This window comes from Hypanus sabinus, chromosome 13 (assembly GCF_030144855.1).
Source record: "Hypanus sabinus isolate sHypSab1 chromosome 13, sHypSab1.hap1, whole genome shotgun sequence".
NCBI classification, from domain to species: Eukaryota; Metazoa; Chordata; class Chondrichthyes; order Myliobatiformes; family Dasyatidae; genus Hypanus; species Hypanus sabinus.
In genome coordinates this window covers 53,069,552-53,086,847 of record NC_082718.1, presented here as the reverse complement: position 1 = coordinate 53,086,847, position 17,296 = coordinate 53,069,552, and the positions used below count along the sequence as shown (strand labels likewise).

Below are 17,296 nucleotides of genomic sequence, written 5' to 3'. Positions count from 1 at the left end.
CAGTTTAAAGCTGATTAAAGAAATTTGTTTCTTTGATAGTGTCTCCTGTTATCAGACAATAGCACCATCCAAAGAAAAGTGTACGAAAAATAAATTATAAAGGGAAAATATACATCAACAAACAGAACAATGCATAAACAGAAATCGTTGAGCATTAGTAAATGTGGCCCAAAGGATAATACATTGGAGATACCAGATGTGCTGGCATCTGGCAGACAGTGATGCTACTGAGGTGACTTTCTGGTGAGAGCTAGACAATCAGAAAATAATTGGACAGTACTACTGAAGTGGATGTCTGAAAGAAGATGGCTGAGGAGAAAGACATAGTTAACCATATCAAAATCTGTGAAACAATTGAGAAAGACAAGGATGGATAGGCTAAGTTGGACAATTCACAGAGACAGCACTCTGTGGATTTGAAAAGAGACTGTTGGAATTATGGAAACTTAATTGGAGTGGTTCAGGAATGAAGACCAAGTATTTTTGGAGAACACAGTACATTAAAGCAGTGGGTGAGAAAACTGGTGATTAACTAAACACTTGCCAGGATCAGAAGGAGCAAAGATGACACCAGTCAAATGGAAATATATGTAGGAAGAGAGCTATTGATAATAACAAATATAATAGCGGTAGGTTGGAAAGTTACGTAGGCTTTTAGAACAAGGTAAGTGTGAAGAGAATAAGTTCAGTTCAAGAGAATTTAAATTGTAGGAACAAAACAGGAATGATTCTTACTGAAAGCTTTATATGGTAGACGGAGCAAGGAGGGAAGCAGCAGATGAAGATATTTGGACCAAGACAATCACTGACAAATCCATACTTCCACAGTTTCTTGATAACAATATGATTGAAGATTGTAGGGAGAGTGGTTTAAGAAAAGAGCTCAGAATAGAGAAAGTTGGGAGAAGGGTCAACTTTCAATACTAGGATGAGCAGCTGGCACATGAAAGCAGAACCCAATGGCGTTTATTTTCATGTCCTCCCTTATTTACTTCATGATCCTCTCATTTACTTTAACTTCAGCTTACTTCACAGTTCAAATACTTTCCTTTTCTTCTCTTTCTTTATCTTGGAAATCTTTTCACCTGTTGTGGAGACTGATTGCTCCAAATATGATGACAGCAAATTGCCTCAGCTTGAAAGCAAGTAAAGTCTGTGCCCAGGTGTGAGAGTGACTGCAGAACCACAGGGGAAATGTGAGTACATAGCTGCCCAGTGATAACATGGCTAAGGGCAGCAACTTTAAGGAAAGGGGTTTAAAAGGGAGGGAACATGAATAACTTTAAAATCTGAGGTCAGGAGAGTGTGGAGACATGTTTGATATTGGTCTGTGGTACCACAAGATTAGTACAAGCCAATCATTAACAATCAACTTAGATCACGTTGAAAACTGAAAATCAGCAATGATTGAATGGTGGAGCAGATTCAATGGTCTGAATAGACTACTATTGTTTGCATATTTCATGTTCTTACGAAAGGCAGAACTAATCTTAATGCATTGAATCAGAATTTTTAGCAATTAGTCACAATGAATTTTGCACCTTGATAAAACAAGGTTTTTTTTGAAATTTTCTCTATCTTTTATTAACAATTCTTTTTTTTAATTAGTTTTTTATGCATTTTCTACATCGCTAGATAGAAAAAAAAACCTCAAATCAAAATGAAGAAAATTAATACAGTGCAAAAATAAACATACAATAATGTAATACAAAAAAGATAATTGAGAAAGCACCCAAATTGAAGACATGTAAAATTAGTATCCTGCCCAAGCCTCACAACACAAAAAAAAACTCCAGACCAACCACAACACAATATAGAGAATATAAATCAGGACAATCAAACCCCCAAAACTGTAAATACACTTAAAAACAGAAGATAATAATGCCTACTACCAAAAAAAAGAGCTGAAAGCAAGGGACCAAAAAAAAAAAACCTTAGTTAAGAGGAAGGTTATGAAAGTACCCAATAAAAGGTCCCCAGACCTTATGGAACTTTATATCCGAATTAAGAACTGAATAATGAATTTTTTCAAGGTCTAAGCAGGACATAATATCATTAAGCCATTGAGCATGCGTGGACGGAGCAACATCTCTCCATCTAAGGAGGATTAAACATCTAGCCAGGAGAGAAGCAAAAGATAATATTCGATATTTAGTCGAACTCAAACGTAAATCTGTCTCACCCAAAAAACCAAACAAAGCAATTAAAGAGTTAGGTTCTAAGTGGTGATTCAGAATATAAGATGTTATGAAGAAATCTTTCCAAAATTTCTCCAAGCTAGGACAGAACCAGTACATATGAATAAGAGAAGCCTCACCCCTTTTGCATTTATCACAAAGAGGATTAATATTAGGGTAAAATCGAGATAATTTTGACTTAGACATATGGGCTCTATGAACAATCTTAAACTGTAAAAGGCAATGGCGAGCACAAAGAGAGGTTGAATTAACCGATTTGAGAATCGAGTCCCAAGTCTCATCAGATAAAGAGATATTTAAATCATGCTCCCAAGCCATTCTAATTTTATCCACAGGGATACGCTGTAAGAATGCTAATTTATCACGAATAAATGATATTAAACCTTTACCCAGTGGATTAATAGAAAGAAATAAATCCATAACATTTTTCTCAGGCATTTCAGGGAAGTTAGGAATTAAAGGATTAATAAAGTGTCTAATTTGGAGATATCTAAAAAAAATGAGCATTAGGCAGATTGAATTTAGCAGAGAGCTGTTGAAAAGATGCGAAGCGATTATCAATAAAAAGATCTTCAAATTGTCTAATGCCCTTCTTATACCAATCATGTAATGTTGAATCATGCATAGTAGGTAAAAAAAAGGTGATTATGTAAGATAGGGCTAGAAAAGGAAAAACCATAGAAACCATAAAATTTCCTAAACTGAGCCCATATTCGCAAAGTGTGTCTAACAAGAGGATTAACAATTAATTTGGACATACGACTGGGGAGTACAGAGCCAAGAAGTGCAGAAATAGATAAATCCTTAGTGGAACTCAACTCCATTGCCACCCAATTAGGGCACTCGGGTTGGCCATGGAAAAAAGACCAAAAGGTAGCACAACGTATATTGGTTGCCCAATAATATAAACGAAAACTAGGTAAGGCCATGCCACCCTCTTTTTTAGATTTTTGGAGATAAACTTTATTAATTCTAGAACGCTTATTCTTCCACAGATATGACAAAATAATAGAGTCTAAGGAATCAAAAAAAGATTTAGGAATAAAAATTGGGATTGATTGAAATAAATGTAAAAATTTAGGGAGAACATACATTTTAACAACATTAATATGACCTACCAAAGACATAGATAGAGGTGACCATTGTGACAGACTCTGTTTTGTAGTATATAAAAGATTGGCAAAATTTTCACGAAAAAGATCTTTAAACTTCCTTGTGACTGTAATCCCAAGATAAGTAAATTGATTATGAACTACTTTAAAAGTGAGGTCATGAAATGTTAATTCTTGTGCTTCTTTATTAATTGGGAAAAGTTCACTCTTATGTAAATTAAGTTTATAGCCAGAAAACTGGCTAAGCTGATCAAGAAATGAGAACATTGGAGGTAAGGATGTAGACGGATTTGAAAGAAAAAGTAGTAAGTCATCAGCATAAAGAGAAACTTTATGCTCAACACCCCCCCTCCAAATCCCGGTCAATTCAGGACAGCTTCGAAATGCTATCGCCGAAGATTCTATAGCCAATTTATTAGGATGTTATCTGGGTTTCAGCACTTAAGTTACAGAGAAAGGTTGAACAAGTTAGGTCTCTATTCATTGGAGCGTAGAAGGTTGAGGGGGGATTTGATCGAGGTATTTAAAATTTTGAGAGGGATAGATAGAGTTGACGTGAATAGGCTGTTTCCATTGAGAGTAGGGGAGATTCAAACGAGAGGACGTGATTTGAGAGTTAGGGGGCAAAAGTTTAAGGGAAACACGAGGGGGTATTTCTTTACTCAGAGAGTGATAGCTGTGTGGAATGAGCTTCCTGTAGAAGTAGTAGAGGCCAGTTCAGTTGTGTCATTTAAGGTAAAATTGGATAGGTATATGGACAGGAAAGGAGTGGAGGGTTATGGGCTGAGTGCGGGTAGGTGGGACTAGGTGAGATTAAGAGTTCGGCACAGACTGATTGTTATATGGTTAAATCAAAGAGAAAGGGACTTAAAGGGCATTCCTGACGGGTGCCACGTTTGAGGTTAAATAACTGGGATTTCTGAAAATTAGTCAAAACAAAGGCAGTAGGACACAGATACAGCAATTTGATCCAAGAGATAAAACTTTGATCGAAGTCAAATTTTTCTGAAACTGCAAAAAGGTAGTTCCACTCTATACAATCAAATGCTTTCTCCGCATCAAGGGAAATAACACATTCAGGAATCCTAATTGAAGGTGAATATAAAATGTTAAATAAACGCCGAATATTAAAAAAAGGAAGACGTTTTTTAATAAAACCAGTTTGATCATCAGAAATAATAGAGGGAATAACAGTTTCTAATCTATAAGCCAAAACTTTGGCCAAGATTTTAACATCAACATTAAGCAAAGAAATCGGCCTATACGAGGAACACTCTGTTGGGTCTTTACCCTTTTTTAATAAAAGAATAATAGATGCCTCATTAAAAGAGGGTGGATTAACAATTCTTCATCAAGTCTTATAGTGGCAATTTTCAACTGAGAATCATAAATGCTAAAACAAACCTAAGAAAGAGATGGCTAACTGGCAAACTACAAGAAGATTACGAGCCTAGTTAACAAACTTAAAGTGTACCTATATTTATAAAACTCTCGTATGACTCACCGTTTTCCCTTGCAAGTTCTCAGCTGTGAGAGTCTGTACAGGTAAACCAGCCGGCATTGACTTTCTTTCAGGTGGACAGTTAATCTGGAAAGTGTAGAATGGAGATAGAAATTTATGTCAGTAATCATTTGACCACCATTGCCTTCATTATAAATATGAAACCCACTGGAAACACAGGAGCTACAACCCAAGAGGATAAGTAGTCAGCCGGCACCCAATCCCTTACCAAAGTTTCATAGTGTATGTGCACATTCTCCTTTTAATACTTCAAATATTGATTGTTCTGTTATATTTTCCAATCTTCTATGTGTTATTGTTTAATAAAATAAGTAACTCTTGTGTAACAAGTTAAACAGAACCTGAAGTATTTCCAACTTGAAAACAAATATTTGCACCATTCCAAAGAAATGTCAGCAGCCACATGAAATTTTACCAACATGATTTCCACTTATCAAAAGACAATTATGCAAACAGTTTTTCTTGGAATCAAGGAATATGGCTGTATCCTATGTAGTAAAACAGAAGTAAACTATTAGCAGCACTAAATCTCAACTTTGAGAATGGTGTTTCAGAATGAATGGCAAGAATCAACAAACTGATTTACCCTGTTAACAGGTGTTCTATAACGCCGAGACTTAATGGAATCAATTGTCATGTCCCCTCTTAAAACAGGTGGCGAAAGCTCCAATCTGGATTCCATGTTGTAGGATCTTAGGGGAGAGTATACCTGATACGGAGCCAGTGAGCCATGGGAAGGTGATGGAGGAATCGAGCGTGATTGGTCAACTAGATTCACCATAGTGAGAGGAGCACCATGTCTGCTTAATGTTCCATGTTTATTATAAACTTGTCGCTGCTGCCATTCATATAGCTGCCACATGGTATCATCTCGCATTGACTTCCGCTTTTCTTGTGACGAAGGTGCTCGAATTACTCTGTCGTAGGCAGAAGGCATCATTGTGCAGACACTGTCAGCTCTTGTGCTGCTATGACGAGGCAATGTTCTGTAACAGGGCATGGTCTGAGTCCGATAACTTGGCAAGTTTCTTGGTAATGTCTGATAACAGGTGACACTATCAAAGAAACAGAAATTTATTTAATCAGCTTTAAACTGTTCTATTGATATCCCCAATGTCATAAAGCACTTTAACATAATTTGTTGGAAGCGTTGCTATTAAATTTTTCACAAGAGATCTCAGGGTTCTTCCTCAGAACAAGTTCTTCCTCAGAAAAGGATAAAGAATCTTTTTGGGTAGATGGAAATCCAGAGATGAGATTACAGTCTGATCAGCCATGACCTGATTAAATAGTGGAGCAGTTCTGAGACTTGTGTCATTGATTCTATTGTATTTCACTGTGTTCTACTGTGAAAGCCCACAAGAAAATGAATATAGTGACATATACAGTGCCTATAAAAAGTGTTCACTCCCCCTCCCCCCCCCCCCAGCAGTTTTCATGTTTTATTGCTTTACAACATTGAATCACAGTATCACAGGGGAGCTAATTTGGCTTTTTTGACACTAATCACCAGAAAAGGACTCTTTTGATTCAAAATGAAAACAAATCCCTACAAAGTGATCTGAACTAATTACGGATATAAAACACAAAATAATTGATTGCATTAAGTATTCATCCTCCTTTAATATGACACACCAAATCATCACAGGTGCATCCAATTGGTTTTAGAAGTTATATAATTAGTTAAATAGAGATCTGTTTTGGAGACCTGTGTGCAGTCAAGGTGTTTCAATTGATTGTATAAAAATACACCTGTATCTGGATGGTCCAACTGCTGGTGAGTCAGTATCCTGGCAAAAACTACACCATGAAGACAAAAGAACACTCCAAGCAACTCCAGAAAAAGATTATTGAAAAGCAAAAGTCAGGAGATGGATACAAGACAATTTAGAAGTCACAGAATATTCCTTGCAGTACACCATCCCTACCTTGATACATGATGGTGGCTGCCTCCTGCTGTAGGGATGCTTCATTGCAGCAGGCCCTGAAAGGCTTGTGAAGGTAGAGGGTAAAATGAATGCAACAAAATACAGTGAAATCCTGGAGGAAACCCTGATGCATTCTGCAAGAGAACTGTGACTTGGGAGAAGATTTGTTTTCCAGTAAGACAATGACCCCAAGCATAAAGCTACACAGGAATGGCTTAAAAACAACAAAGTTAATGTCCTGGAGTAGCCAAGTCAGAGTCCAGACCTCAATCTAATTGAGAATTTGTGGTTGGACTTGAAAAGGGATGTTCACTCATGATCCCCATACAATCTGATGAGAGCTTGAGCAGTTTTCTAAAAAAGAGTGTGCAGATGTGCACAGCTGATAGAGACCTATCCACACAGACTCAAGGCTGCAATTGCTGCCAAAGGTGCATCTACTAAATATTGACTAGAAGGAGGTGCATACTTAATCAATCATTTTGTGTTTTATATTTGTAAATAATTTAGATAATTTTGTAGAGATTTGTTTTCACTTTGACACGAAAAAGTCTTTTTCAGTTGATCAGTGTCAAAAAAGCCAAATTAAATTCACTATGATACAATAATATAAAACAGAACTTTCCAGGGGGTGAATACTTTTTATAGGTGCTGTATGTACCTTAATAATAAATCTACTTTGAACTCTGAACCTATACCAAGATTGTTTATTCATATGCTTTGAACCTAACTACATTCATCCCAAGCACTAGTGATAATTTTCTAACATGTCTAGCTTCTGGAGCACACCAAACAGATTGAAATGTTGCAAGTGTTTCATTGTTATTCAAGGCAAAGAAAAAAGGCTCAGCCTAACAGCAAATGTTTACAACAGCTTTTCTCAGCTTTGGATGAACCCTGGAATAATTTTCAGGTCTCAGGAAGCTCCAGCACAAAAATTATAATATCTATAGCTCACGGTATATTAGCATAATCAGTAAGTTGTAGATATTATAATCCAAAAATAATTGTCAATGCTCTTTTGAGTAGAGAATGAATTTTCAGCCAACTTTTCTTAAATAAAAACAGATAGTTAAGCTTAGCTAACATTTCTTGAAATTAATCTCTTTCTTTCCTTTTCATAAATTTTAAAAATTCACAATTCAAAAATTCACAAACATAATAAATTCCTCAATTTGGAGTTGAATGAGATTAGCACACATGGATTTCACCTTCAACTGAAATGAAACTATTTCTATTCTTGATGCTTGCTAAACAAGAAAAAGCTTGCTCGCACATGTAAGAATTTGAAAACTACAGCAAAATGTTCATTGCTTTCCTATGAATGGCAGGAATCCACCCAAGCTACCCAAACAAAATATAAGGTGTTGCTCCACTAACCTAAGTGTGGCCTCCTCACAACACCCATGGACTCTCACAGCTACCTGGACTATACCTCTTCCCACCCTATTACTTGTGAAAACACCATCCCCTTCTCTCAATTCATCTGTCTCCACTGCATCTGCTCTCAGGATGAGGCTTTTCTCAAGATGTCCTCCTTTTTCAAAGAAAGGGACTTCCCTTCCTTCACCATCAACCCTACCCCCAACCACATCTCTTCGATTTCATGCATGTCTATTCTTACCCCATCCTCCTGCCACACTACTGGGGATAGGGTTCCTCTTGTCCTCACCTACCAGCCTCCAACACATAATTCTCCAAAACCTCCACCATCTTCAACAGGATCCCACCAATAAGCACATCTTTCCCTCCACCCCCCCCCCCCCCACTTTTTGCTTTTCACAGGGATCACTCCTTATGCAACTCCCTTGTCCATTCATCCCACCCACTGATCTCCTTCCTAGCACTTATCCTTGCAAGTGGAGAAAGTGATACAACTGCCCCTACACCTCCTCCCTCACTATTATTCAGGGCCCTAAACAGTCCTTCCAGCTGAGGTGACACTTCACCTGTCAGTCTGTTTGGGTCATCAACTGCATCCGGTGCTCTCAGTGTGGCCTCCTGTATATCAGTGAAATCCGATGTACATTGAGAGACCGCTTTACCGAGTACCTTCACTCTGTCTGCCAGAAAAAGCAGGATCTTCCAGTGGCCATCCATTCTAATTCCACTTTCCATTCCCATTCCGGTACGTCCATCCATGGCCTCCGCCACAGTCTCGATAAGGCCACATTTAGGTTAGAGGCACAACACCTTATATTCCGTTTGGGTAGCCCCCAGCCTGATGGCATGAACATCGATTTCTCAAACTTCCGGTCATGCCTCTCACCCCGCCCCCCCCCCCCCTCTCCTACACCATTTCCCATTCCCATTTCCCTCTCTCACCTTATCTCTTTGCCCACCCATCACCTCCCTCTAGTGCTCCTCCCTCCTTTTCTTTCTTTCAAGGTCTTCGATCTCCTTCACCAAACAACTTCCCAGCTCTTTACTTCATCCCTCCCCTTCAGGTTTCACCTATCACATTGTGTTTCTTTCTCCCCTTCCTCCACCTTTTAAATCTACTCCTCAGCTTTTATTCCTCCAGTCCTGCCAAAGGGTTTCGGCCGAAAAGACCACCATACTTTTTTCCAGTCGCTGCTCAGATTTCTAGTATCTGCAGATTTGATTTTCTCTTGTTTGTAAAAGAAAAATGACATTTGCCAAACTTATCTTCCTAGGTTGCAGGTGGGAACATGATAATTTGTATCAGTGGGTAGAATGCCTTTGGATTTTCAATGGTAAGTTGCTGCATGGTGCAAAATAAGGATTGAAGAGAACATAATTAAGTAGCTAAAGGATAAAAGGAAAGAAATCAGGGAATGGGAATACACTTATCAGTCTTAGAATTCAAGTTATTAAGTTGAGATTTTTTGTCTTCAGAGAGAAATAACTATTTGGAGGAGACGTATACTTAGTGATTCCATATACACAAGGCTGACATTGATAGAATTAGACAACGGGTACCAAATGGTGGAGCAGCCTCAGGGGGTCATTAATCCTCCACCTGCTTCTATTCCTCAAGCCAACTACTGTTTTTGAATTTCAACGTTGTAAAGCAACTGAGTTAGTAACTGGGGGTGGGCTTTACTCTGGGGAAAGTCATTGTCCTAAAATATTGTTTATATTCCCATTAAAATGTTTTCAGCACTTTCTGCTTTTATTTCAACAATGGTTTGCAGAGTGGTGAGGTAATTAGTGGTCCTACTATACACATTTCCAGTGACCCAGGTTTGATTATGACCTTGAGTGCTATTTATGTGGGTTCCCTCCCACATCCTTAAGGCTTGCTAGCAAAGTAGTTCTTCTGTAGGTGGATAGTCACAGGTAGCAAGAGTTAATGAGCATGTGAGAATTGATGAAGGGAAATGTGTAGGGGAATGGGAATATTCTGAGACTTGGGTACATCCTGAGGTCTGATATAGACTTGAATAACAAACTGGCCTCAATCTGTATCACAAGAAGAGAAATAAGACAAAAGTAAGATGGATTGGCAAATGGACTATTCCATCTGTGACAAATGGAATAGTGCAAAATACTGAAATGACATAGATCATTTCAGATAGACACCACCTTACTCTTCTAACAAGTTTTTTCCAACAACAAGACACCTCCTTCTCTGCACTGTAACTCATTTCTAATTATTTTAGTTTTTAATGAACAGCACTAAATATTACAACTTAGCTGTACTCAACAATTACAACCAGAATGGGTGTAGTAGGGAATTTCTCACAGAACAAATCACTAATGTCCCACAATTTATAAACTGCTGAACTGGGGACATGCAGCATCCGGAAGACACAGCACAAAAAAAATGTTAATTGTGCTTGAAAGCAGTATCATTAATTCAAGCTGGAACTTGCACATTGAGCAGTTCTTTCTATTTCTCTGATCTTCTCATATTTACGCACAAATAGGTGAAAGTAGATGATTTAATGAAACTGCACATTTTAAATAATTCAGCTGAAGTTGGTCTTCATTAGTCTGATTGGCCCCAGGCTGCCCTCATTCTTCTCAGGCTGCTGAATCTGCCTTGTTAGAGCTAAGAGTCTCAACTATCAGGAAGATGCCAGTAAATACAATTTGACTAAGCATCAATTTGACATGCTTAGACATTTGACAACACATTTCACTTTATTGCTAGTGACAATAATCTAAAAATACCAAGAGATATTCGGATTCTCTCAGGCCATCTTCATCATTGCTGGTGATTTCAACAAGGCCAACTTCAAGAGTGTGTTACCACTGCCAGTGTGTCTCCTGTCCACCAGGGTCCCAAACACTATTAACCATTGCTGCACAACCAAATATGCCTTTGAGCCCCCCACGCAAATCAGCTGCCAGGCTGTGCTCCTTCTCCCTGCATACAAACAGAAGCTGAAACAGGAGGATCAGTACTGAAAGGCATACAGTGTTAATCTGAAGAAGCACATGATCTTCTAAACAACTACTTTGAATCAGTAGAAGGGTTCATGATCAAAGACTCAACTGACAGCCTAGATGAGTATGTCACCACCATCATGGACTTCATTAGCAAAAGTACTGAGGCTTATGCAACCAAAGGGGTCAGTCCAGGTGTTTTCAAAATAGGAACTATGGATGAACTGAGAGATCCACTCCTTTTTGAAGTCTAGGACTGCAGCGTTCAAATCAAATAACCCTGACCTTTACAAGAAATTGAGATACGACCTCCATAAAGTTATCAGGCATGCCAAGAGATAATAACAGTTCAAAATCTCGTCACAGACTGCCCACCAGAGCTTACATACTATGAGAGACTATACACCCAAGTCAGGCAGCATCACCAAGAACAGCACATCCCATCCCAATGATCTTAACATATTGTACGTACAGTTTTGAACACAAGGGGATTGGAATGTCCCCACCCATCCCGACAGCCTCCAATGCACCTGAACCCAGTCATTATTGCAGATGTAAGCTCAGCCTTCCAGACAGTGAGCCCGGGGAAAACAACTGGCCCAGATGGAATTATTAGCTGTATCCTTAGGTCCTACACATAGGAATCGGCAGACTTTTTTTTTCTCTCTTTCTGCTTTATTCTGAGGCTCCTAACTGCTTTAAGCACCATCATACTGGTACTTAAGAAAAACCAGGTAAACAGACCTTAATGTCAATGTCTTAGTGGCTCTGACATCCAACATCATAAAGTGCTATGAGAGGCTGGTAATGGCATACATTAACTACAGCCTCCCAGTTAACCTTAACCCACTGCAATTCACCTACAGCAAAAGCTATCTCCCTGAGCCTAAACTCTGGAACATCAGTACAGTTAAGATAAAATGTTAACATTATTGTTTATTGTTTACAGGCCCATCTTCAGTATTGTAATTCCAAGCAAACTCATCTTCAGACTCACAGACTGGGAGACAGCACCTCCCTCTGCTTTTGGGTCCTCTACTTTCTATCAACAGACCACATCAGTAAGGATATGCAGCAACACCTGTCATGAGGAGCTCTAAACACTAGTGCAAAACAAGGTTGAGTCCTCATCCCCCTACACTGCTCTCTGTACATTCACAACAGAATCTGTTTCAACTCCATCTATGAATATGCAGATGATACTACCACAGTGGCCATATCTGAAACAAGGATGAGTACAGGAGATAATGAGCACACACAGGCCTAGTGACGTGCTGTCACACAACCACCTTTCCCCCAGTGTCAGAAAAAGGGCTGGTCATTGTCTTCAGGAAGGGGGAATGCACAAGCTACAGTTTACATCAACGGTGCTGAGGTTGATAAGGGTTATTAGGACTCCACATACCTAACAGTCTTTCATGGTCCAATCACATTGGCACCACAGCCAAAAAAGCATACCACCTCGACTTCCTCAGGAGGCCGCAGAAATTTGGCACGAGTCCTCTGACCTTCACCAATTTTTACTGATGCATCATAGAAAGCAATTTTATCCAGATACATTTACAGCTTGGTATAGCAACTGATCTGCCCATTATTACAAGAAACTGCAGAGTTGTGGACACAGCTCAGCACATCAAAGAAACTATTTTCCCCTCTGTGGACTCTATCTTCAATTCTCTTTACCTCAATAAAGCAGCCAGCACAATCAAGGACCCCTATCATCCCGTACATTCTCTCTTCTCCCCTCCCATCAGCAGAAGATAAAAAAAAACCTGAAAGCATGCACCAGCAGGCTCAAAGACAGCCTCTATTCCGCTGTTATAAGACTACTAAATGATCTTCAGTATGCTAAGATACTATTGAATCGATTCCCTAGTACTATAAGAACTATTGACTTCACAATTTACTCGTTATGGCCTTGCACCTTATTGCCTATTTACACTTTCTGTGTAACTATAGCACTTCATTCTGCACTGTTATTGTTTTACCATGTTCTAACTGAATGCACTATTGTAATGAATTGATCTGTGTGAATATGCAAGACAAACCTTTCACTGTACCTCAGTATATGTGACAATAATAATCCAATTTACCAAGTTGCTATAACCTAATAAAGTTTAATTTCACAGATTTATCTATTTCAAGATACATTTATTCAGAGTAGAATGGTAAATTCAATATCTCTGCAGAACATACAAGCCTATGAAAGAGAATTCTACACATAAACTAGAATTTCTATCTGACTTGATTAGGTAGACATTAGTTAGCTGTCCAGGATAACTATTAATGCAAAATTAAGTTGGTGTAATGGTATCATTACCTGAATGAATCAGTTTGGAATGGAAATACAAGATTCCATCCTTGTCAATCAATGCCAGACCTAATCATGAATGATTTAGAAGCTGTGACTACTTTGACTAACTCATGACTGTGGAAATACAATGCCATTATAGGAATCCTCCTCCAGTGAAATTTAAGTGAAATTTACCTGCATTTTCTATTCTTATTGTAAAATAAGCAAACACATTTACAGAATAAATTCCAATGCTCTACAACACCACATGCTCCAATTATTTAGACACAGTTCATTTACCCCATTGTATAGGCAACCCATTCAAATTTGAACAGAGATGAATTTACATTTAACATTCAACCTCACCATATCCAGATCCCTTCCCTACTTGGTTCTATTTTCAAAATAAATTTTGCCCAGTAACTTTACTTTCATAGTGGGTAATGGAACAAGTGAAAGTGATTGCAATAGAATCAGAGTTTGTTGTTTTGTGGCAGTAGTACACTGCAATACAAAAAATGCTACAAATTTTAACAGGAATGAAATACAAAATTAAATAAGTACTGCAAAAAAAAAACAAAATAGCGAGGAAGTACTCATGGAATTGCATATTCAGAAATCTGATGGCAAAGTGGAAGAAGCTTTTTCTAAAAGGTTAAGTATGTGTCTTCAGGCTCCTTTACTTCCTCTCTGATGGTAGCAATGAAAAGAGTGCATATTCTGGTTGGTGGGACTATTCTCACTAGGCTCTCACTATTTTTTCTTAACATTGTACTTTTCCATATAGAAGACATAGTTATAAAATGTATCATAGTAATGGTGCACGACATAGATGCGATAGACATAAATGTCAAATTAAATGCAAACAATGTTCTATTATTGACTATCTATTCAGTATTTGACTGACTGCAGATGAACCAGTTACACTGTGGTACTGCCATGCACCAACATAAACTGAATCTGTTTTCTATACTACAATGGTTTGTTGGAAAACACTAAGAATGTAGTCAGAAAGAGAATATTATTTATCACAATGCTGAATTAAGAATCCCTGGATATAAAGTCTTACCAAGATTGACAATTGGAATTAATAATGAACAAATTTTAATGCTCATGCATGTGTATCAAAAACAATGAAACACAAGTCAAGAGTGCAAAAGGATTGAATATTTAAGCAGTCCTTGGTATAGCTGCTGCTTTAACTAGCACACAATAAGGCAATTTAATTGTTTGAAATGTTGTTCCTATTTGTACTGCAAGGCTGACATGTACAGTTTCTATATTAATGGTAAGCAATGAAATTTAAAGTAAATATAAAACATAAAGAATAACTTTAAAGCGATGACTGATTTTCAGCTATGACCTTGGACAAAGTAACTATACTCTTTCTCCTTTATTTCAGCTGAAGACTTTGTTTGATTATTATATTCTATATACAAAATCATGGGAGGTCAATTATCTATGCATGTAGCGCAGTCCCCTATCTGAACGACATATATTCAGACAAGGCCTCTTGTGTGATCCTTGACTATCATTAAACTTCCAGTCAAACAATCATTCCTACAATTGGACACTTCATTTGCTGCAAAGAGAAACAAAGGTACTGGTGCACCTGCTCTATTCACCGCTAGTAACTCCAAAGCCTCCAACTTCATTCATGATTTATTAGGTTCCATTTCCAACCTTAATTCTAAATTTTGTACATTTGGACTGAATCATGTTTTTTCCTCATTTGCAAGCTCAAATGATTTCAAAAAGAACTTAAATGAATACTGCAAAAGTACAGTAAGTTGAATTCACTGGAGACTTTACTGGTATAGTAATTTTCCAATAGGTCAATTACTTGCTAATTCAGGAATGGCAGTTTGGCATTTCTGAACTGATTTTATGCACAGGAATTTCCATCCTCTGAGCAGATTAGGCATAGAAAAGCAGATATATCCAGAGCCATCACAGGAATCCTTAACACCTTGGTATTGGAAGGGGTTGAGAGATATAGATTGGAAATAGGTCAGGATATGATCACTAGAGAAGAGCCAGTACAAGTTTTGATATATTTCCCCTCGAAGTTACAAACTACACTATAAGTAGAATGTTTTAAAGAGATCTCATCAATATAAGAGTTTGCTAATAAAGAATTGTGCGCACATTGCAACTGTTGTTTACACACATTGTTGTACAAAAAGATGAAAAAGGTATTTAACCACTTTTTTCCCCAGCAGGAACTATCTAATTGATTTGCAATCTCCAGGATAGAGGCCAAATACCCAAACACAAACTATAATAAAACTAATGGAATATGTACAAAGTCGAATCATTAACAAATACCATTATGTGAATTATCCCATACATTTTTATAGTTTTGATCAAATTAAAAGAATAATGTTTAATGGTATTTGTTGGATTTCCACTTATCAGGTCATTTGCAACCAGGGCAGCCCCTGAACTTACTTGATATATAACAACTCCTCATATAAAGGCCCTGAATCAGTGTTATTTTGAGTAATGGTATAGGACAAGTATTTCTAATGGGGATTAAATGATTAGCCATGGTTTTAAATGTCATTTAGCTCATTACTACTTACAACACTTCATTCCAAGTCAAAAAGGCATGAAGGACAATATGGTCCATGATACAGTTAATTATTTAAAAGAAAAAATGGTGCATGAAATTGAACAAATGCATTCAACTTTTACTCTGGAACATAGCAGATTAAAAGAACAGAGTTTCAGTGAAAGCAAATGTAAGAAGCATTCAGTTTTTCCTGAAGTGTATGGGCTTACTTCCCAAAGTCAATGCCTTTAAGTTAAAAACCAAATCAAATCCATTAAGACTATCACATTTGCAGCAGCTGTTAAAATTATGGTGTAGAAGTCTTCAATCTTTCTTCCACATGGTAAGGTAGAATTTAAATGAATGGGAACTACCTCAGCACATCATACTCCATTGCAGCACCAAGATATTTCACTGTAACATTGTTTCAAAAATTATTAATGTGTGACAATAATCCAGAAGAACCAAACCTGGAATTATCATAATTTCCCTGACTGCTTAATTACAAGTTAGACATATGTACCCTGAATAAAAGGTAATTACACCAAAATCAGCATTATTTCCAGTTTTCACTAATGCATGCAAAATTGCATTTTTTAAAACAATTATTTATCTTCTGCTGTTGTGGAATGCAAAAACAAAAGGCGAGGCATATATCTTCTGACTGCTCAGTTTCATGCGTACTTCAGAAAATCTGTCAAAGAGCAAAGGTTCTGATCATTTTACCAAATGTACACAACACAAAAACGTGGATTTTGATTTTTAAAAAAAATCTATGTTATGTAATCACATATTTTAAAGAAAAAGAAATCCTTCATACCTCCTTGGTTCTTCCTCTTGGCCTTTTCCTTTCTGCGTTTTCACCCACTGTTCCAACTGCACCATTGAATTAGTCCTTTGGATTCCTCTTCCAGTTTCATTTTGACTAACCAGTCTCTCTCTTCCAAAAGTCATATTTCCTACAGGATCACAAATGGGCCCAATCGGACTGTGTTCATTGGAACTATTTGCTTGCAAAGATTTATATTGTAGAATTTGAACAGTGGTGGTACTTGATGCAACATTCTCGGTTTCTGATTTTGCAGGATGCAGCTTTACACTATTGATCTTAGTTAAGGGCTTGTGCTGGTCCTGTCCATCTGGCTCAAAACCATATTTATCAGTATGAGTGATGCTTGTATTGTTTATTGATTTATGACTCAAAGTGGAGTCTATATTTTGCTGGTTGCTCTTAAGTTCAGGCTTCACTAATATTTTGTGGTTTGCAACATGGTTAACCTCTTGTCGTGGTGCAATTTCAGATGCAACTTTCTCCATCCTGTGGGTAGAAGGG

The 17,296-nt window shown here is 37.6% G+C and overlaps 1 protein-coding gene across 9 annotated transcripts in view; it reads right to left on the bottom strand.

The window, feature by feature from the left end:
- The window catches only part of plekha5 (pleckstrin homology domain containing, family A member 5), a 300,640-nt gene that overhangs the window by 75,528 nt on the left and 207,816 nt on the right, over positions 1-17,296 (bottom strand). For 7 of the 9 annotated variants that reach the window (XM_059987628.1, XM_059987625.1, XM_059987626.1 and 4 more), the window contains 3 exons: positions 16,784-17,281; positions 5,419-5,887; positions 4,815-4,898 (listed from right to left, as the gene is read on the bottom strand). In XM_059987628.1, the coding sequence (XP_059843611.1) occupies positions 4,815-4,898; positions 5,419-5,887; positions 16,784-17,281 (1,051 nt within the window). The remainder of the gene's footprint in view (positions 1-4,814; positions 4,899-5,418; positions 5,888-16,783; positions 17,282-17,296) is intronic. The other 2 variants (XM_059987627.1, XM_059987630.1) reach the window with 1 other exon arrangement.